Below are 22,100 nucleotides of genomic sequence, written 5' to 3' on the forward strand. Positions count from 1 at the left end.
TTTTAAAGAAACATTTAATTTTTTCCCTTTTATTACTTTTTAACTGAAGTAGAGTTGACAATGTTGTGTCAGTTTCAGTTGTACAGCAAAGTGATTCAAAAGAAACATTTAATTTAATGAATTTAATGGTAGGCCCTAAGCAGAGGTAGTGGTCACAGTCTCCACCAGACATCTGAAATAAATATACAATCTAAATAAGCAGAGTATTTGTTCTAAATATGTTCCCCAAGGACAAGTCCTTTTGCAGTCTGATTGCTGTACCTATGCCTTTCTCATAAAATCATTCATTCTAGGAGTCACTACTGGCGCAGGGTATATAAAAATAAATATGGTCATCTATAAGATGGGGATAATTCCTCTCTCATAGAATTGCTGTAAGGATTGCATGAATTAATATAAAGCACTTTGGAACAGTGGCACATAAGCAAGCACTACACAAGCATTAGGTGTTATATTTATGGCATTGCTATCTAGGAGCTCCCAATAGGTAAGAAAGGGTGGGAGAGAAGGAAATAATTCTCGGAAAATATGTAAGAGCTAGAATGGAGGTGAGCAAAGGATGCTGAGGCCCACAGCCCACACGGGAGGGTTAAGTCTTGTGGACAGCGGCACATGGCCCGGACAGCCTGCTGGACAGGAGCGCTAGCGCCCTGGTGTTTGGGAGGCAGAGCCCAGTCCTTGGGTCATTCGTTATAAATTTGGGGCCTGGAGGCTCGGTGAGGGCGAGGGACCCGCCTCCTTCACCCTCCACATTTCCTCAGTGTGTGGGACGCGCGGAAGGGGCCGATGCAGCCTCGGCCCGACGAGGGTAAGAAGCGACCGAATTACCGCGCACTGTGTGAACTACGCTTCCCAGCATGCAACGGATCAAGAGGGGGCCTTCCGGTCTCACCCGGCCTCTCGCAGGTTCACCTGGGAGTTTTCATTGACCTCTGAGAGCTTCACGTTCGGAGAAGCTCCGGTCCCTTCTAGGCCCCGCCCCTTTCTGAGAGGTGGTGACCTCGCAGAGTCCCGCGAGCTGCTTCCTTCTCCCCCTCTCATTGGTCCAGCCTTGCTGCCATTCCTGTGCGAGGAGGAGAAGTTACTTACTGATTGGTGGACTCCGTTTGGCGCCAACTAAGAAAGGGGGGGCGGGGCAGCGGGCAGATCCCAGTGAGTCCCTATTACCGCGAAAGGCCACTTCGGCAGCGACAACTCCGGAGGGAAGTGAAGGTCGGCTTAGTTCTCCGTGTCCCCGGGCTGGGCAAGAGAGTAGGAGAAAGTGAAGAGAGTGAACCCTGGCCGTTGCCTCTCAGCTCTGGCCGCTCTCCCTACTCGACCCACCCCGTTTGTTTGGATTTAATCTTCAGGTTGCCGGCGCCCGCCCGCCCGCCGGCCTCGCGGGGGTCGGGGGAAGCACCCGTGCCTGTGACTGGCGCCTGCCGGGTTTGCACACCCGCCCGTCCGCGCCGCTTTCCCGCGGCAGCCGCGTCCCTGAACCGCAGGGTCGTGTTTGTGTTTGACCCGCGGGCGCCGGCAGCGGGGCGCGCGGCCGAGGCCAGTGCCGACGGGGCGGGGCGGGCGCGGCGGAGGCGGAGGAAGAGGGAGCGGGATCCCTGGAAGGCCCGGCGCCGCCATGGAGCTGGGCCCCGAGCCCCCGCACCGCCGCCGTCTGCTCTTCGCTTGCAGCCCCCCTCCCGCGCCGCAGCCCGTCGTGAAGGCGCTTTTCGGCACGCCAGCCGCTGGGGGCCTGTCGCCTGTCACCAACCTGACGGTCACCATGGACAAGCTGCAGGGGCTGGGCAGGTGAGGAGGGACCCACGAGCGGTGCCGCAGGCCGCTGGCCTCCCAGATGGCTCTTGGGAAAATCGGGTCGGGAAACGGGCCGGGGGAGGAGCGAGACCTGTCCGCCGCTCGGGACGGCCTCACCGGCGGGGGCCCGCCATGTGCACCCTCCCCCTAGGCGGAATGTTGGGCGGGAGGGGCCGTTCGGACTCTCCAGGGTTGCCCTCAGCCCCGAGCCCGGCCGGGTAGTGGGTGGGGACTGCCCTGGGTCCCCACCTTCGCCATCCCTTTTGGATTGCCCTGTGCTCTTAACTCTGTCCCTGTCCCAGGAAGCTCTTGGAAATCTACCGCACGGAGGAAAAGTAGGCCCTCGTAGGCGCTCGATTCCACCCTTTGCTGAACCACCTCGCAGGATCTTAGTTTCCTGTGAGCTTTGTTTCCTTCTCAACAAAGGGACGTGGCATTTTCTTTCCTGGCGTTTGCAAAATCATCGCAGTCCTCGCCCCGTGCATATTCCTGATATCCACCCCGATGCTCTTCGAAGGCCAGGTCTTTTTACTCCATCTTCCATGCTCAGAGACTTCGTGGACTCTGACTTACTGCAAAAAATGCACCCCACCGTTTTTCTGGTGAAGCTGCTTTCTCTTCGGTCTTGGACATCCCATTTTCTTAATAAGCACATGTCTTTTCCAGCCTCTGAAAAGCAGGAACTCGTCCTCCTCATCCCTGCTCCTAGCTTGGTACCTAGAACACATGCTCTTATTTCAGGAAGTACTCCAATATTCATCATAGTCATTCTGTGTGCCCCAGGCCATGCCAACCCACTCTTTTCTCATGTCCTTTTATGCTTACATGCTAACTGGGTGTTCTGGGTGGCTGAGTGTTCTGTGGTGTGTCCCAGAAGTTGATGATAGCATGGCTATTTGCCAGCCTCATGGCCCGTCTCCTGTATGAAACCTTTTAATTATGTCCTAGAGCTATAGAGAGTTATTTCTGTTGGTTTCAGTGAGTATGAACAACCACTGGAGGTGAGAAACAGCAGTCTGCAGAGAATGGGCTCCTCCGAATCAACTGATTCAGGTATTCTTTTAAGTCTTGAACATTTATGTGTCTGCTCTGTGGGGAGCAGTATTTGGAATTTGCTGAAACATGTGCTTTAACCTAGAAACTTAGTTTGGTGAGTAGTTGAGACAGTAAAGGGAAAAGTCTGGTGCTGAGTGACAAACCTTCAAGGACAGTATAAAAGAGCCCCTGTGGCAGTTTATGAAGAGAGGAAACAGCTGTCAAGTGGCTGCAAGGAGGTGGTGTGTGCTCAGTCTTGACGATAAACAGTAGAGGAAAATTAAGTGGTATTCAGGAAATCTTCCTGGTTAAAATGCTGGGTCAAATTATTGGAAGTGTAATGACATTATTTCAGTGAGCCTGCTGTGGAGAAAATGTGCCAGTGCATTTTGTTCTAATCCATAAGTTCATGTTACTACAGGGTTTATTTGCACAGAAGCTTTAGGTTAGGGAACTGCAAGAGCAAAAGTCTTAAAATGTAGGCTTCTTATGAACCAGGGATAGAATTCTCATCTGTGGCAGTGTAGCAAGGGAGAGCATCAGTCAAGAGCAGCAACACCTAACTTCCTGTACGATTATTTAGACATCATGGAGGAAAGGTGTGTGCTCAGCAGGCCCTGGTGGGTCTGGGCCGTGCTGAGCGGCATCTCCTGTATTCTGCGACCTTTGGGTTGAGCACCTCACTTGGTGTTATTTTGTTGAAGGCAATAACTACTTGCCTTGCTTGTCAGATGGCATAATTGTATTTTCCAAACCCCTAAATTATGCACATGATGTGACAAGGTAAGATACTTGAAATGAAAACTATTTCAGGAAACTGGTACCTATTCTTTCCATGGTTGGAATTCACCAAAAGTTAACCTGGGTAACCTCTACCTGAATAACCAAGAGGTTATGAGGTTTGGTTTAATTCACTCTCTCCTCAAGTCCCGGTTTCCTGTGATGGTGTGTGCAAGTAGGGAAGTCTTAGTAGATGTACTATGGAAATACTGTGTTTTGGCAATCAAATAGACTCAATTTCAGTTCTGGCTAAAGTCCAAGCCTTGAGTCTTTGTTGACTGCCTTAAAGAAACAGTACTAGTAGTTTTATTTATTTGTTTATTTATTTTAATGACAAAATGGTGTTTCATGTCCTGAGAGGTGTTTTTTTTTTAATTTCCTACAGGCTTCTGTCTGGATTCTCCTGGGCCCTTGGACAGTAAAGAAAAGTATGTATTTTAAATGTTTGTGCTTAGAAAAGACTTAATATTCTGGATGAAATTCTTTATGCTCTGGACTGGAATGCTGGATTTAGCTATCCCTATAATAAAGCTCCTAGATCCTATAAAGTCTGGTATCTTTTGAGAATGAGTAGTTTATTTTTTATGTCAGCAGCTTTCCAAGCTTCCCTTCCTTCATTTTAGCTGTAATTTTGATGTTCTGTTCCAGTCTCACCCAAAGTCTTGCTCCTCCTTCTGACATCATTGTCTTAAGAGAACATGTATATTTTAAGAGAAGACCTGGGCTTGCTTTTTTTCATTGGAAGCCCAGTGGTGGGGATACTTGTGAAATGCTTCAGAAATCTGTTCTTCCATCTTGCCTAAAATGGGAATATGTTTGAGTCTCTCCCCTACCCCAGCAAGCTAGGTTAGACACTATGCATCTGCTAATATGAGTATCTCTTTACTTGTTTTATTCTCATTATTTACTTTCTGATCTCATTGCAGCCTTGAAAATCCCATGAGGAGAATAAATTCCCTACCTGTAAGTTCCCTTGTTTATTTTGAGTTAATACCTATTATCTGCCCCTTAGCTTCCAGTGTGACCTTGACAGTAGACTAGCAGATAGTGAAGACTGCTATTGCTTACTTTGTCTCATAAGCTTTCAAGCAACTTCAATAATGGCTGCCTCTTGAGGGCTTTTTACTCTATATGTAACTCTGAATTTTATCAAACCAGGAAGGATTCTTTTGATGCAAATGATGTTACTTGGGGGTTGATTTGGTACCTAAATCCCTGCTGAGAGGGCTGGTGACCTTGTGAAGTTAGGTGTAAAGCCATGTAGTGGGGACTTCTCTGTTCTCACAAGGTAGAGCCCTAGCCACCTTTATTGGTTATTTACTGCAGTGTTTGAGAAGCTAGGCCTCCCCAGCCCACCACCACCATTTTTTTTTCTTTTAGAACTGAGTTTCCATGGAATTTTCATTTATGTACCCTAATTTCTTTTTTTTTTTTTACTTTGATAGCAGAAGCTCTTGGGGTGTAGCCCAGCTCTGAAGAGGAGCCATTCTGATTCTCTTGACCGTGATGTCTTTCAGCTGATCGACCATGATGAGAACAAGGAAAATGTGAGTGTGGTACTAACCTGGGGCAGAGGTAAAACCCACAAGTGTCCGTGTCTTACGGAGAAGTAGCTGGGCTGCTTTCTGAGAGACTTAACCTTGACCTTTCATGATAGTCTTTGGAGCCGGAGAAACTAGATTTGAATTTTACTCCTTGCTAGCTGTGTGACTTTGGCTTCTTTCAGGCTCCCTTGTTTCTTTGTGAAATAGGAGTAGCAGTTCCTCATAGGGCTACTGTGGGAACTAAATAAGATAATGTAGATAAAGCATTTCAAATTGTTTCAGGCAGGTAGGAATTGCTCAGACAGTATCTCTTAGGAGTAATTCTATCCATGAAAACTTCCTCTGGAAGGGTCTGGCTAGGCCTTCCTTGCCTCTTTGTGCTGACCCTGGGATAAGTTAGAAGTTTAGGAAAAGTTTTCTTGACAGTATTTGAAAGACCACAGCCAACAAGTCCCAGGGAATCTTAGAGTAAGCTAACTTAGAAGGTAAGTTGGGGCTGTGCATCCAAAAGTCCAGGATCATCCTGGCCTGGCTTTTCTTTCATCTGGTGGGGTGCCTTGCATGGGGTAGGCACCTAAAATAATTCAGTGAATCAGCTCAGCATTTCCAGCATTTCTTTCTCACTGTATTTCCATAGCTATTTTCTCCCCTTCCCCATTTCATACTCTTTATAATCTTCTGGACTTAATACTTAATCCAGAACCTACTGCCTCCATGAACTCTCCCAGTGATTCCTTTGACAACTTACAGAATATTCCTGAGGGAGAACACAGAAATAAGAGAAATGAGTTCTTGCCTTGGGTGCTTAGAATACAACATCAGCCTCTGTAGTGCTTTTTGTAGGACAGTCCAAAGCTGTTGTTTCTTCTCCCCCCAAGCCTGGCTTCTCCCAGGATTGCCTGCTTGGGGCTTCATTCTGGAAGGAAGACAGGTTAAAGAGCTCTTGCTCTGGAGTTGTCCATTCTGTCTATGAAGCCAGAACTTAGGCACATCACTTAACCTGTAAGGCCTCTTTTTCTCCTCTTTTAAAATGGGGGTGATTGGGTTGTGGTTGAATAAATGAGCTAATGCACTGAAAGAGCTTAGCACTGTGTTGGCATTAAATACTCTGATATTAGCTGTGTGTTATTAACAACAAGTTCTTACATGGCTATTTTAGGGAGGGGAATTATGAGTGCTTTTAAACTTTAAGTAAATGAATTTGTACAGGATGTGTTCTGTCATTTGGCTTTCACTCAGCATTATGTGAGGTTCATCCATGTTGAATGAACCAATAGGTTTTGTTTTTCATTTTATTAAGAATTGACATTACTCTAAGTTTAAGGCATAACAGCTACAGTCATCATGTTGTCAGTAGTTTATCTCCTATTGGTAAGAAGAAGATGGAAAATAATAAAGCCCTCAAACACATAAATCTAGAGTAAAAAGTTTTGATTCTTGTTCAATTACATTGAAATGACTTTGCTTTTGACTTTTTGTTTTTAATTGAAGTATAGTTTATTTCCAATACTGTGCTAGTTTCTGGTGTACAGCACACAGATTCACTTTTACGTGTATATTCTTTTTCATTATAGGTTATTACAAGGTATTGAATATAGTTCCCGGTGCTATACAGTAGGACCTTGTTGTTTATCTGTTTTGCGTATAGTAGTTTGTATCTGCTAATCCCAAACTCCTAATTTATCCCTCCCTCTCCGCTGTTGATTTTAGAAAGTTGGCTTTTTTTTTTTTTTAAATAAGAAAAAGTAGATTTATTCAGAAAGATACACACTCCATAGACCCGGTGTAAGCCATCTCAGAAGGCCAGAGAGGCTACGAGCCATGGGGGTGGCTATTTTTTATTTGTTTTCTGGGTGTTTTAAGTAGATACATACTCCACTGACAGAGTGTGGTCCATCTCAGAAGGGAGAGTGGCCCAGAAAGTATTTTTTTTTAATTGAAATATGGTTGATAGAAAGTTATTGATTTGGTTTTTAACTCAGTGTTTTGTGTACCCGGTAGATACTCATGTGTTTGTTAGAAAATAGTGTTTTTGGTAAGAGAAAAAAGTGCTATATTGGAAGTTAGCTTTTGATAGTCTGAAATTCTTAGTTATACAGATCCAGTGTTAGAATTAGATCAGAAATGAGTTTGGAGGCAGTTATGAAGGTGATCAGTACCCACTCCCTTGCCTGTCTCCCCAAGCTATGACTAAGGCCCAGAGCTGGTTTTCATGGACAGTGGAAGATGTCTTGATTATACTGTCTTGCAGGAAGCCTTTGAGTTTAAGAAGCCAATAAGACCTGCATCTCGTGGCTGCCTGCATGCTCACGGCCTGGAGGAGGGTAAAGATCTCTTCACACAGAGACAGAACTCTGCCCCAGCTCGGATGGTATGTGCTCTGGCTTTCATAGGGGAGTTCTTGATGGGAAGAGAATTAAAGCATCCTCTTCAACCTGGAGTTGAAGACACTACAATAGCTCTTGCTGTTTTTACCTTGACTTTGTCTTTTGAAACTAGACTCACATTTTTGGGTGTTTTTGCGGTGTCTGGAAAGCAGGCAGAAGCAGAGTGAGAAATACAGTACTTGAGCATGGAATATTTGACCTTGTCAATTCTGGGAAAATAGTCTGCAGGCATCCTGGGTCATTCTTCTAAACGTATGGTGGGATTATGTATCTTACTTAAAACTCACCTTTTACAGTGCATCCTAAGTGCTAATAGGTACTTTCCAGAGTGGTTTTGTTTGAATAGAGTACTTGGCTTCTTCCAAAGATGGTTTGTTAAGAACTAATGTATTCAGGTGAACCTACTGCCTGTGAGGCTACTTGACAGTATTTGGGGCCACCTGCCCCAGGGTTATTTATTTGTCAGAGACTGTCATTACTTCCAAAGTTTCCTACTGGTGATCTGACAGACAGCTATGGACTAGAGAGGTCCAACTTGAACAAAATGACTGCATTAGGTTTCCAGGTTTTCCTGGGAACTTGTATCTGAAAATAGAGGTTTCCAGTGTAACATTTACATAAAGCACTTTTATGTTTTCTTGTCTCTAATCTTCATAAGCCTGTGACATAGCTGAAATTACCCCATTATACAGATTGGGAAAGCGTGGTCAGGGAAGTTAGGTGATTTGTCAAAGGACACAGATAAATAGAAGACGAGAATTAAACAGTCTCTTGATTTCCAAGTATACAGTAATCCTTTGAGAGCTGGCATCCAAAACTGAATATCTCTAGCGAGCAGTGCCGGGGTTTCCTGTGATCACTTGGCCATCCCCCGTTGTAGGAGCTGAGGGTACAAACTGAAAGGAAGCCAGTACTTGGCTCAGTGGTTTGGCTTTAGATCATGTCAGAGGGTGCTTCTTTTGTATCCTTGCTTTTAGTCTCCAGGCATCTGTCTTTCCTCATAATGGTTTCTTGGTGTAGGAATCATGGAGAAAGAATTAGGTCCTGTCCAGAGATTTGTCTGTCATTTTCTGTAGCACGTCTGCACCCAGGGATCCCAGAACCTAGGTCACAAAAATTGGCATTATACCATAATGTGAGTCTTCAGCGGGTGCTGCCCCGTGATAAACCTGCTTCTAGGCTCTGCTGGCTGAAAAACTGCCGAGGGGCCCAAAGTGTGCTCAGATGCACTCGTAGAGGATCAGAGACAGCCCAGGACTTGTTTTATATTCTGAAACAAAGCAAGCCTGAACCAGAGTACGCATCTCTGAACTTTTTCCTGGCTTTGGAAAGTACCTGGAAAAGAAGTAATTCAGAATCAGCAGTGTTTGTATTAGCAGTGTTTATCTGTAGATGGTAGACTTACGGATTTTTTTAATAAATTTTCTATATTAAATACATATTCATTTAATAATGGGGGTTTCAACAAAACAAAACAAAACAAAAAAACCAAGATAAAGTTGCCTAATGAGATATACTCTATTTTTACTCCAGGAATGGCCTCTCTTACAAAGAGTATAGTATAGTGGGGAGAAAAAATCTTGGGCTTTGTAGTCAAACAGGTGAGCTGTGTGATCTTGGTAACCTCTCTTAAGCATCAGTTTCCTGATTTGTTAAATAAAAATAAAAGGATTAACTACCCTTAGTGTGTCATGAGGCTTAAGTGGAATTATACATGGAAAGAGTCTATCATTGTGTTTGGCACAAGTTAAAACTGAGCAGCTGTCATTTAAATTCCAAGTCTAAAGACGTAGGATGGGCTCTCTAGAGCCAGGTCACCCTTTCTATCCCTCTGCCAGAACTGGAGTCACAGAGGCATTCTCTAGTCCATTTTGAGGTCTCCATAGAGACTTGGTATCTTCTCACCCTTCCTCATTTCAGCAGATTATCACACTGTCACAACCCTCACATTGATCTCTGTTCACGGATTACAATCCTCAGAAAAAACAACCTTGCCCTTCACAAGAGGCTAGCCTCAGATACCACTGTAAGGTGACCTGCTTCTGGGAAGTTCTTTACGACGGCTACTTGGTCTGACTAATCAGAACTGTGTGTGGACATCAAATCATTTATTGTCTTCAAGTTTCATTTTCCTTTGATTATTAGTAGCTGCTAAAATTTTACTTCTTACAACAACTATATAGTATGTGTTCCTCATAAAAACTAGTGACCCATCCAAGGAAACCAAATCTGATCATTTGTTAACAAGCCATGAATTCTGTCTTGTAGCTTTCTTCAAATGAAAGAGATGGCAGTGAACCAGGGACTTTCATTCCTTTTTTTATACCCCAGTCACCTGTGACTGGCACTTTGTCTGATGAGGATGATGGCTTTATGGATCTTCTTGATGGAGAGAATCTGAAGGTACATGTGTGTTTGTGTTTTTTCCCATCCATTACCACTAACTATCCCTGGAGAAAAGTCACCTGAAAAGGAGCAGCAATTCCCCAGGGCTTGAGTTGGCTGATATTTTTGTTCATTTGCTGGGAATTTATTAAGACTCTGCTTCTAACCTGAGTAAATCCTGCGGAGGACTTGAAGAGACTGGTGTGATCCTTCTTAGGCTGAAGGGCCTGACAGTCTATTTTTATGCAAGACACATGAAACAAGAACAGTAGGAGGATAGCTGAAGAGACTGAGTGTCCCACCTCATGTCCCCTCAGGGGTGTGCCTTTAGCTATGTTCAGATAGCTGAATGGTTAGCTGTGACTCTTTTGATTTTAAAATGCTGGGGGGAGGGGGAGGGGCAACATTAGATGCTTCCTATCCATGCCTTTAGAATGGTGTCAGACACCATTCGAAAGCACTTAATCTAGTGCTAGTCTCTCCTGGACCTTTATGACACAGTTTTTCTTTGTTTAGAATGATGCCGAGACCCCATCCTGCATGGCGAGCCTCTGGACAGCTCCTCTTGTCATGAGAAGAACTGCAAACCTGGTCAGTTCCGTGTGTCTGCAGGGAGCCACAGGAATCAGATTTGTTTCATCAGAGAAACAATTCTCTGGTCTTGCTTTTCTGAATAGTATGCTGTTAAAATAAACTTCAGAAAAAACTTCAGGGAAAATCCTTAGTCTCTGGAAGAGCCAATGTGGGAGTGAAGCACTCGCTGAGGACTGTCAGGAACATTTCAAAGAAGAGGCAACATTGAAATTTTAGTGTCAGCTTGAAAAGAAGTAGTTTACTGGGGTATGAAGGGACATTCTGCACAGAAGGAAAAGCCAAGCCAAGGCACACTGAGTTGGCAGAGTGTGAGTTTAGAGCGCTGAAGTCAGGTTGGTGGCTGCCCTCAGACTCTGAGACATTAGTCCTTAAGAGATCGTGTACCATAGCACATCTTCCTGTACTTTCTTTGGCTTTGTAAGTCTTGAATTAAAATGCTCTGGTATAGTCCAGAAAGAAAAACAACCAAGTAGAGAGGACTTTGGAACACAATTTTGAAGGCACCCTTTCCCCTGCAAACTTAGACTCAACTCTTTCTTATCACCTTAACTGGCTCAGATTTATAGTATAACCCAGCTACCTCACTCCTTTTCTAGATTTAGATGGGGTGTTAAAACCTGTCAAACCGCTCAAGCAAGGTACAAGTAATAAAATAGAGAGGAAGAGGAAGGCAAAAATATGTTTCTGGCTGGAAGGTAACAGTTATTTCCCTCTCAGGACCTTGTGCAGACAGTAGGCTCCCTGAAGGCCCAGATAGTCTTCCTCATCTCCTTATAATGTCAGCGTAGAACATGTTTATTATCACCCACCAGGGGCTCAGCGTCTAGTATGTGCCAGGCCCTAGTTGCTAGGACTAGATAAATGGACAGTGTCTGTTTCCTAATTTAGGATGGATGGATCTTAAATCATCCCAGGTCTGTTCTCTTTGCCATTCAAGTGAGTGGGTTTTAATGGATCTCTTTCTTCCCCCCAAGGGCAATCGATGCAAGCAGTTTGACTCTCCTTCCATGTGTAGCTCCACCATCGGGTCAGTGTTGAAGAGACCAGAACGATCTCAAGAGGAGTCCCCACGAGGGAATAGGAAGCGGCGGAGGAGTGTTGTTGGGGCCAGTCCTGAACAGGCATCGAGTCCAGAGAAACCCCAGGAGGTTAGTTCTGCGGGGTTTTTTTATTTAAGGACTATGATATATTTTTCGGTTCTAAAATTTCCATTTGCTTCTTTTTCTTTGCTGAGACTTGCTGTTTTTGTTTCTCATTTGTTTCAGTCATGTTCATAATTGCCTGTGGAAGCATTTTTATAATGGCTACTTCAAAATCCTTGTCAGATAATTCTACCATTTGTGTCTTAGTATGGGTTTCTGTTGGTTTTTTTTCCTGTTCAAACTGAGATTTTCCTGGTTCCTGGTATGCCAGTTGATTTTTCAATTGTATCTGTATGTTTTGGGTATTATGAGACTATGTAAATCTTCTGTTTTAGCAGGGGAGGTGGAGACAAGTCCAGGATCCCCCAACACAGCCTCCCTTGATAGGCCACCTGGGGTGGGGCCAAGCTGCATTACTGCTGGGCAGGGGCTGGACTTCAGGCTCCCCATAGGCCTTCCCTGACACCATCCCAGTGGAGATCGTGACACTTAATTACAGCTGGGCAAGGATGGAGGTCTAAGGTCCCCCCCTTGCTTGACAGGCCATAATATTTTTCCCTTGGTGTTTGTTCGTAATTTTTCTTGTTTCTTGATCTAGATCTATAAGTTTCCTACTATTTTAAGTTTGTCTCACAACTCTGTAGTGTTTTCCATTGTAACTTAGTTCTGGGTATTTTAGTTCTTTCATTTCCTTGCGATAAGAGCTCTTAGGATTTACTCTCAGCACCTTTCATGTATACCATACAGCAGGCTTAACTGTAGTCACCACATTGTATATTACATCCCCAGTACTTACATATCTTATGGCTGGAAGTTTGAATATTTTGACCACCTTCATCCAGTCCCCCTCCCCACCTCTGGTAACGGGTAACGACAAGTCTTAGCACATTTTCTATGATTTTGGTATTTGTTTCGGTGGCAATAGTTTGTTTGTTTTTTGATTTCCCATATAAGTGGTGTCATACAGTGTTTGTCTTTGACTTATTTCACTTGGTATAATACCCTCAAGGTCCATCCATGCTGTCACAAATGGCAGGATTTCCTTCTTTTTTTTATGACTGAATAATAATCCATTGTGTGTGTGTGTGTGTGTATCACTATTTCATTGTCCATTCATCTGTCAATGAACACTTAGGTTATTTCCGTGTATTGGCTATTGTAAATAATCCTGCTACAGATAACTCTTTGACATAGTGTTTTCACGTCCTTCACATATATTCCCAGAAGTAGAATTACTGGATCATATGTTCCAGTCTCGATTTTTTTGAGGCGTGTCCGTACTGTTTTCCATTATGGTCGCACCACTTTACAATCCCACCAACATCATACAATGGTTCCTTTTTCTTCACATCCTTGCCAACACTTGTTTCTTGTTTTGTTTTGTTTTTGAGTAAAGGTAGATTTATTTAGAGAGATACATACTCCATAGAGTACAGGCTGTTTCAGAAGGCAAGAGAAAGGCCTGGAGGGGTGAGGGTTGTTAGTTCATATGCTAACAAGTTGGACAGTTATTCCAACCACTTTGGGGAAGGGGCTGGGATTCCCAGAAATTGGGCCACTGCCCACTTTTTGACCTTTTATGGTCAGCCTGGGATCTTGGTTTTCTGTTTTTTGTTTTTTGGGATGATAGCCATTCTAACAGGCATGAGGTAATATTTCATTGTGGCTTTGGTTTTCATTTCTCTAAATGATTAGTGATATTAATTACCTTTTCATGTACTTGTTGGCCATTTGTGTATCTTTGGGAAAATGTCTATTCAGATCCTTTGCCTATTTTTTATTTAATTGGGTTACTTGGTTTTTCGATATTAAATTGTATGAATTCTTTCTACATTTTGGATATTAACTTCTTATCAGATAATATGGTTTGAAAATATTTTTTCCGATTGTGTCGGTTGTCTTTTCATTTTGCTGATCATTTATTCTAATGTGCAAGAGCTTCCTAGTTTGATGTAGTCCCACATGTTTGTTTATTATTTTGTTGTTTATGCTTTAGATATCCAATCCAAAAAAATTATTGCCAAGACCCATGTCAGGGAGCCTTTTTCCTGTGTTTTCTTCTAGGAGTTTTATGATTTCTGGTCTCACATTTAAGCCTTTAACCCATTTTGTCTTATTTTTTGTAAATAGTATAAAATAGAGGTCTAGTTTCATTCTTTCATGCATGAATATTCAATTTTCCCAGTGCCATTTATTGAACAGACATCTCTTCATTGAGTATTCTTGGCTCCCTTGTCAAAGTTGTACAATTTTTTTTTTTGTTAACATAAACTTCCTTCTGGAATTGCTGAGCCCTAAGCTAGGCATTTGTTCAGCTTTAATGAGCACTGCCAAATAGTTTCCAAAGTTGTGGTCCAAACGGCCCTCCATGTCTGGGGTTCTGCATCCATGGATTCAACCAACTTTGGAACCCGTGGTTACTGAGCACCAGTTGTACTATGTACCATTTTATATAAGCATCCTTTTGTTGGGGGTGGGGTCCTGGAACCAATCTCATGAATACCGAGTGACAACTGTACTCACAGCAGCCTATGAGGGTTCCCATTCATCCAAATCCTTACCAGTATCTGGTCGTGTTCATCGCTTTTGTTTTAACCAGTCTAGTAAGTGCGTAGTATTTGGTTTTAATTTGCGTTTTCTTGGGATGAATGTGTATCTTCCCACTTGGGCTTGCCTATTCTTACCTAATCTTGTTCTTTTTATGAACAGAATTTCTTGGTTTTTAGACGTGTTTCAATTTATCTGTCTTTTTATTTATGTTTACTGCTTTTGAGTGCCGCTTAAAAAATCCTTACCTCCCTGTGATGAGCCGCTTGACGTCCCCTTAAAAATACAAGGACTTCTTGCTGTGACAAGGTGTTCCAGACTTATCTTGCACATTTCTTCTTCCAACTTGGCATCAATCACTTCTTCCAAAGGCCCTGGTTTCTTTTAGTGGAAAATACAGTTGACCCTTGAACAGCATGGGTTTAAACTGTGCAGGTCCCCTTATACTCAGATTTTTTTCAGAACAATTCAGTTAGACACTGAAATAATAGTATACCTAGTCAGTAACCTGTATTCTTTTTTTCACTCCAGATTCAGTCAAATAAGAAAAGTATCCCATTTGCTAAATATAGACATTAACATCTCAGTCTCTTCCTCCTGATGTGTTCCAGGCGAATGTTTTTATATGTTCTGTTCAGAACCCTGAACTCATTCTCCATCTTTTATTTGTTGCAGATTCTACATCAGTCTTTATCCCTGGCATGTTCTCCAAAAGGGACCATTGAGAACATATTGGATAATGACCCAAGGGACCTTATAGGAGACTTCTCCAAGGTAATTGCAAGCAGACCTGCTCTGTGATGCAGGATTAGGGGTGGTTACCTAGAAACCCCCCTCAGCCCTGCCCCCTCCCTGAGGTGGCTCCTGGAGAGGCCGCCTGAGGGGATACAGTTTGAATTTTTTTTAAGATAAAGAAACAAAGTCATGATCTGGAGTATCTTTTCTGTGGGACTGTAAGATTTCCTGGTGCTGATCAGGGGTTTCAAGCAGGGAGCCACCCACCAGCTGCCTTGATCCCAACTCAAAGACCAGGCCCTCTGGGAATTGGTGTTAGTGATTATTAAAGCAGTAATGCAGAAAAGTGTAAAGAAGCAGAAATAAACCTATTGCATCAACAAATATATAAAAGTCTGTATATCAAAAGGCCGTCTTAGAAGGTCCAGGATTGAGACTAAATTTCTCCATTGTCCATGGAAGTGTGGCCCTCGAGGGAAAAGGCTCCCAGGGAGGCCCAGAAGATCTGCTGCTGGCCTGACACGGGGTGGCTGGCGGCCTCTGAGCCGTGATGAAATGTGAGGGTGGGACAGGGAGTGTGACAGTAGTAGCTTGTTCAGCCACATAGGGTTTGACGGTTCCCAGACCCATCTTTCTGGCATCGGTGTAGCTGGCACTCATGTGTAAGGCCAAGATTCCAGAACGAGACAGTTTCCTTCCCTCGAAACACTTAACGTGGTCAGTAGGACGTAGTGATCCACGTGTATCACACAGTAGACTGAAGAAAATGTCAGTGCAATGTAAGCAGCAGACTAAGAGAAATAAAGGGAGGGTTGTCTCAGGTAGGCGACTAGGGAAGGTGGGTCCGGGCTATAGATATTTCAGCCAGGTAGGAGAGGTGAATGAGCTAAAAATAGAAGACCCTTCTAGTCTGAAGGGAAGAGCAAGCAAAGACCTGGGTGTGGTGTGTCGTCGCTGGTAGAAGCTTGCACTTCAATTGAAGTTGTTGGTTGTGTTTGTCTCAATGACCGCACACTGGGCCACAGGAATGGGTGAGCTCCTGACTGTGCCGTTGGCCCTGATGAGTAGTTGCTGATGTGCCCGTCTTCTCCTCAAGGCCGGGCCAGGTCTCACTCCCTCCACCTCCAGTGTCCAGCCCTGTGCTGGACGAGGCAGGTGCTCAGGAAACGAGTGAAGTCATTCCTCTCTCTGTCCTTTAAGTGCTGTTCACAGTCTGGGTACTGAGGTGGCGGTTCTTGACAAAAGCAGGAGAAAAAGGAAAGGCCCTGAGGTTTCTGTATTCAGATCTGGCTTACTAGCTGGCTGACCTTGGTCAAGGTGCCTAACTTTGATATCCAGAAATGGGGGTAATGTGCCTTCCAGATCTGTGCGAAAATCAAATGTCAGGATGTGAGTGAAGTACCTAGACCAGGAACTAGCATGTATTATTATATTTGATTCATGTTTAGAGCTTCTTTTAAGCTAACTCTTACCAGAAGGACAAACGGTGTAAATGTTGCATTTTTAAGCTTTCAGATTTGCTAAGTATCTCTCTCTCTCTCTCCTTTTTAAGGGTTATCTCTTTCATACAGTTGCTGGAAAGCATCAGGATTTAAAATACATCTCTCCAGAAATTGTAAGTCATCTTTTGGGACCTGCCACACATGAGGTATTGGAACCTGGTTGTTCCTGGCAGCCAGGGTTGATTCTCCTTGGCTTTCTCTCCACAGATAGCATCTGTTTTGAATGGCAAGTTTGCCAACCTCATTAAAGAGTTCGTTATCATTGACTGCCGATACCCATATGAATATGAGGGAGGCCACATCAAGGTAAGGATTCCTGAAGCTTGCAGGCAAGCCCTGCTGTCCTGGGAGGCATAGCAGGAGCCCTAGGCAGCATCTGTGATTTTTTTTTTGTAAGGGGGAGGTGACACCTGGCTTCTTGTTAAAATGCTCACGTGCCGGTTATGAGAATTATAAAAAGAAACAGTGGGCGTGAAAAGCATTTGACTTCTGTGAACTGAAAGAATGTTCCCTGTTCTACACTAACCTCTACCACATGGTACACCAAGTGCTCCCTGTTTTGTCCCTCACACCATCACCATCAGGGGCATTTCTAGATGGTACCCAATGATTTCTAAGCCATGCCTGAACATGAAGCCATGAGGAGAAACCAGTCTCGGCAACATGTCCCAGTCTGTGCCAGGCCTAGTGATTAGTGATGCCTCTTATGGTTGAGTTAAGCTGCCTGGTGATGGAGGTGTTTCACGTATGACATGCGTCTCTGGTGCCTTCACAGGGTGCAGTGAACTTGCACATGGAAGAGGAGGTTGAAGACTTCTTACTCAAGAAGCCTATTGTGCCTACAGATGGCAAGCGGGTCATTGTGGTGTTCCACTGCGAGTTTTCTTCTGAGCGAGGCCCTCGCATGTGAGTGCTGAGAGGAGGTGGCTGTTGGGTGTGGCCCCCTTGGTGCTTTTGTGGGACACGGGGCGGGCAGGTGGGGCTTGCACTTGGAGCAGCCCGTTGCACATCCCAAGTCATTTCTATGCCTAAGCCTACGCACACAGTATATAAATACATGGTTTTGTAAAAGTATAAATTCACGTGTATCAGATGTTCTCCCAAATTCTTCCCTGTTTAGCAGTCAGTTGATTTCGTGGACAGCTTCCTTGAGTGTAGTTTATCCTTGAACTAACAGTTTCCCTCGGGAAGGGCTTTCTGGCTTCCCCAGCCCAGCCTGTCTATGACATACATTCTCCATGCAACGTCCCCAGGGAGCTGACCTCTGCTCCATCACCCCAGCTCTGAGTTAGTCCTGACAACTGCTGGGCAGTGGCTCACTGTTCAGCCTTCTTTTATATTGAATTAAACTCTGACTCTTGCAGTTTTCCCCACTCTCCTTAGTTCTTCCTGTGGGGCTGCTGTTCTCTGGTGACATCCTTCAAGTACAGTGTGGCTGCTCCGTATGCAAATACCAGAAAAGTGTGATGTCCTCACTGCACAACTTGATGTGATGCTTTCAAACACTTATCAACTCTATGTTTGCAAAGGAGTGGATTGTATTATCTTCACATTTATTGCCACATTAGGGGTGCACAGAAATGCCTCCCACACACACACCCCTTATTAACAAGAACTTCTATTAGGGCTTTGGTGACTAAGACCCTGTTACAATTTATTACAAAGATAAATTTTATATCAAAATAAGTAAAAGTACAATTACAATAAAGTAATACTTAAGATTTAAAATAATACTCTGCTCTAACAGGGTCTGTTGGAGCAGTGAAGGTACAGCAGTGGGCAGGCCTGGCAGGGGCCTACCTCTGGGGAGATCCCAGGGGAGAGTGAGGAGGGTCGTGACAAGTGCTGAGAAAACAGGGACAGAGGTGGGCAGGGAGCAGTGCAGCTTCCCTGGGAGGGCGCAAGAGAGACTTCCCATGGGGCCGGGTGCAGGTTCTTGTGACACCTATTTATTTGGAACCATCTCAAGCTCAGAAAAAGGTTATCCCTGCACATGCTTCACCTGCCAATATTCTGCCACGTTTGTGCACACATAACTCTTCAGGAGTGTATAGCACACTTTTGCACGCAACAACTACACAACTACAACAAGAACTTGGCATGTGTGACCATCTCCACATGTCCTTCACCACCTAGCTTCCGAAGACGAGGACTTTGTCCTCCATTAGAACAAAATCATGGTCACATGAAGGGAGACCTCATGGTCCTTCAGGAGTGGAATTAATCACTCTGCAGACACTGTTATCTCTCACGTCCAGATACTGTGCCAGGTACTGGGGAGAACAGCAGTAAACAAAACATACAAAAGCCCTGTCCATTTCAGCGTGGGCAGGAGGCAGACCAACATAACGTGTAAACTGTGCAGTGTATTCAAAGGTGCTGAGACCAGAGGCGGGAGCTCCGGGCAGGTTGGAAGAGCAGTGCGGGGGCTTCCACGGCTGGACTGCAGAGCAGCGTGGGGTTGGGGGACGGGTTGTGGGCACTGTGAGGACTTGGGCTTTTGTACCAAGGGTTGGACAGTACGGAGGCCCCAGCCAGCTGAGGATATCAGAGGAGAGTATTCAGTATTTATTCCAGGCTTAGGAGGCAAGTACATGCCCTGAGGCAAAAGCAAAGCTCAACCCATTTAAAAGCCACAGGAGGAAGCCCACTTAGAAGCAGGTGAATGAGTCACTGGCAGAGGAGGAGGATGGAGACTGCAGTGGGACCAGGCTCAGAGGCTGTTCCAATGGATTAGGTGGTGGTGGCAGGGAGAGATGCTAGGGCAGTTGAACTTGAAAATTGGGAAAAGACCTTCTACCTTCCAGCACAAGGCAGTGGCCCTGACTGAACATATGGCCAGAAAATCACAATTCAACACTTGTTGCCAAGAATGAAGGTAAAGTTGGGGAGACGTGTGTAAGGAGTGCTTAAACCACAAGGGCTGCTTTCATGGTGCAGTCATCTGCGTGTTTCTCTGCATTGGAAGACCTCACCTTGCTTTGGCTTTCGTCCACTTTACAGGTGCCGATATGTGAGAGAGAGAGATCGGCTTGGTAATGAGTACCCCAAACTCCACTACCCTGAGCTGTACGTCCTGAAGGGCGGGTATAAGGAGTTCTTCCTGAAATGCCAGGTAAGATGGGCTCTCTGGAGAGCTTGGTGCACTCCTCGTGCAGGTTGGACAGTTAGATCTGTCTGGTGGTCATGGCTGTTTCTTGCCAGGGGCCTGGGGATTTGCCCTGCACATAGAAAGGCCCTAAAACCCGCTGACCAGAACCTTGAGCCCTAGACAGGGAGGGAGCAGGATTGTGAGTGCGAGGCAGGTGTGGCCTGACAACATCCCGTCTTGTCTGCCAGTCTCACTGTGAGCCCCCCAGCTACCGGCCCATGCATCATGAGGACTTTAAAGAAGACCTGAAGAAGTTCCGCACCAAGAGCCGGACCTGGGCCGGGGAAAAGAGCAAAAGGGAGATGTACAGCCGTCTGAAGAAGCTCTGAGGGCGCTGGAGCAGACAACAGCAGCCTGAGCCTCCCTCCCTCTCCCTCACTTCCCCTCTGCTGCAGAGACATTGAGCAAAGGGGCCAGCAGTGTGACTTTCCAAGAGAAGGCCTGGGGCTTCCAAGCCTTCTTAAACCTACCTCCCACACTCCCATGGTTGAAGCCCAAAGCATCTTGCTGGCTCTTCTGTCCCTGTAAGACGTCCTTACGGTCTGCTAAAGCTGTCACATGCCGCAGCACAGTCCCAAGCGCCAAGTCTAGATGCTGTGACTCCACATCCCCCAGAGTTGGATGAACCACCTGGGGCCTCGCTGGGCACTGGCCTTCTCCTAGGGGGAGGGGTGGGAGTGGAGAGAAGTAACACAAAGGGAAGTTCTGCTGGCCAGATACCAAAGATGCCCTGGGAAGGAGAGGTCTTTGTGGGGTAGCCCATTATTAATTTATTCAACTTCATCAATCACTTTATTTTCTCCTTCCTTCCTTTCCTTCCTTCCTCTCTTTCTTTTTTTTAGTGAACTCCTGGAGACTTTTATTTAACTGTTTCTTTAAGTCACAATACTGCCATTCTAGGTAGGGTTTTATCATCCCAGGGACTACCTCTGCCTTTAATTTTTAAAAAAGAAAAAGGTAAAAAGGAGGGGGAAGAAGAGGGACATGCCCCGTGGGACAGAGGACTAGGGGCTGTGTCGCCCCCCGGGAGGCACTACAGTGCTGGGGCTGCTGCTGTTTACGGCCAAGGTCTGAGATCCCGGTGGGAGCAGGCACTGGACCCGGGCCTTGCTACAGGACATAAGCTAACCCTCCCAGACCTACCTCGGAGGCCCCTGCGATCTTTGGGGGTAGTGACCCCGCTCTTCCTCACCCCAGCTCCCCATGATGGTGGCTGGTATAGGAGTCACAGCAGGAAAGCACTTGAGGCAGCTTCCGTTGGGCCTCCCCCAGGTCGGTGCTGGGACGTGGTAGTGTAGGTCTCCCAGCGGAGGGGGGCAGGGATGGGGGCTCAGCGGGATGAGGGAAGGGAGTATATATTGAGTGTCTTCCTTCTATTATTCTGATACTCTTTGATAGCTTCTATTTTAATTTTTAAAAACAGTCATTTTATGAGTTAAGGAGTATCAAATCAGTGTTGGCTGGGCCACCCAAGGGTGGGGAGAGGGGCTGGCAGTCCTGGGCATTAGAAGGGAGTGGGTGCTAGCAGAGATGACTGGAATGTGTTTCTCAGGAGGCAGCGTGGTGGATTTTGAGGGTGAACTCTGAGTTTATCATGTTTTAATTTAAGGACAGGGAGAGATGGATCATCACCAGTTGCCCCCCGTCTCACCCCACAGAAGTGGGAGTCTCAAAGGAACACTTCCCAGGGAACTGGGGCTGAGGGTTCCTGCTTGTCCCCATTCTTAGGCGCTGGCTTCCTCACCATCTTTGCTCCATTGGGGTGTAGCCAAGTTTTTATTATACAAGAGTCAGTCTCCCCTCTTGCCTCTGCTTCCAGTTCTGGGGGTGGGGAGGGAATCAGTGATATTGGAGATGACTGGTTCATATGTTATGGGTTTGAGTTGCATTTAGCTATAAAACAATCTTGTTAGAAAAAGTATGTAGGGAGGAGAGGGAGAAGGCCTCTCCCCCCACACATTGAGACATCTCAGTTGGTCTCTAATCTTGTTTGTAGGGATTCTGTTGGTTGAATGGCTAAAAGGGGAGGTGGGATGGCCTTCAGACTGTACCAGCTTAGCATTGCTAACCAACTGTTGCAGGCTCTGAAAATAAAAACAATCTTGAACCCATGCTCTCTGCCTACTTCTTGATGGATTTAAAGGGAATTGGGTTTCATTTAAAGTTCTAAGCCCACACTGGACTGAAACCAGTGGCTGGGGCAGCCACATTTCCTCTAAGAGGCCAAAGGGCTGTCATGTGGTTTGGCTTCAGGGGTGGCCAGATGACCTCCAGTTATTACCCTGAGTCTAAAAACAAACTTAAGATTCAGCCTGATTTGCAAGATGAAATAAGGATATCGAAAGCTTGCCTGAACCACTGACATTCCCTTACAAGATGTATTAATTCATAGGATTAAGCTACAGGCCAAAGGAGGGACCACCCTAAAGGAAATAGGAGTTTCAGTTGTCTTCTGAAGGAGCCAGAGAGGATACTGCAGAATGAAATCAGGCAGATGGTGAGTCACG

General features: G+C 45.3%; 1 protein-coding gene across 4 annotated transcripts; it reads left to right on the forward strand.

The window, feature by feature from the left end:
• Positions 1 to 1,552: 1,552 nt before the first annotated feature.
• Positions 1,553 to 21,704, forward strand: CDC25A (cell division cycle 25A). Of its 4 annotated transcripts, none has more exons than XM_010997527.3 (15): positions 1,554 to 1,785; positions 2,771 to 2,844; positions 3,992 to 4,034; positions 4,533 to 4,569; positions 5,052 to 5,153; positions 7,402 to 7,521; positions 9,806 to 9,940; positions 10,439 to 10,513; positions 11,491 to 11,664; positions 14,881 to 14,979; positions 16,493 to 16,555; positions 16,650 to 16,748; positions 17,218 to 17,348; positions 19,446 to 19,557; positions 19,782 to 21,704. In XM_010997527.3, exons 1-15 carry the CDS (start codon positions 1,616 to 1,618, stop codon positions 19,920 to 19,922), a joined length of 1,575 nt encoding a protein of 524 aa, XP_010995829.1. In that variant the 5' UTR covers positions 1,554 to 1,615; the 3' UTR covers positions 19,923 to 21,704. The 4 variants fall into 4 exon arrangements, with proteins under 4 accessions (XP_031326093.1, XP_010995829.1, XP_031326091.1 ...); XM_031470231.2 differs by having other exon boundaries at positions 5,055 to 5,153; XM_031470233.2 differs by lacking the exon at positions 7,402 to 7,521 and having other exon boundaries at positions 1,553 to 1,785; positions 5,055 to 5,153.
• Positions 21,705 to 22,100: the final 396 nt, after the last annotated feature.

Source organism: Camelus dromedarius, chromosome 17, assembly GCF_036321535.1.
Source record: "Camelus dromedarius isolate mCamDro1 chromosome 17, mCamDro1.pat, whole genome shotgun sequence".
In the NCBI taxonomy this organism is placed as follows: Eukaryota; Metazoa; Chordata; class Mammalia; order Artiodactyla; family Camelidae; genus Camelus; species Camelus dromedarius.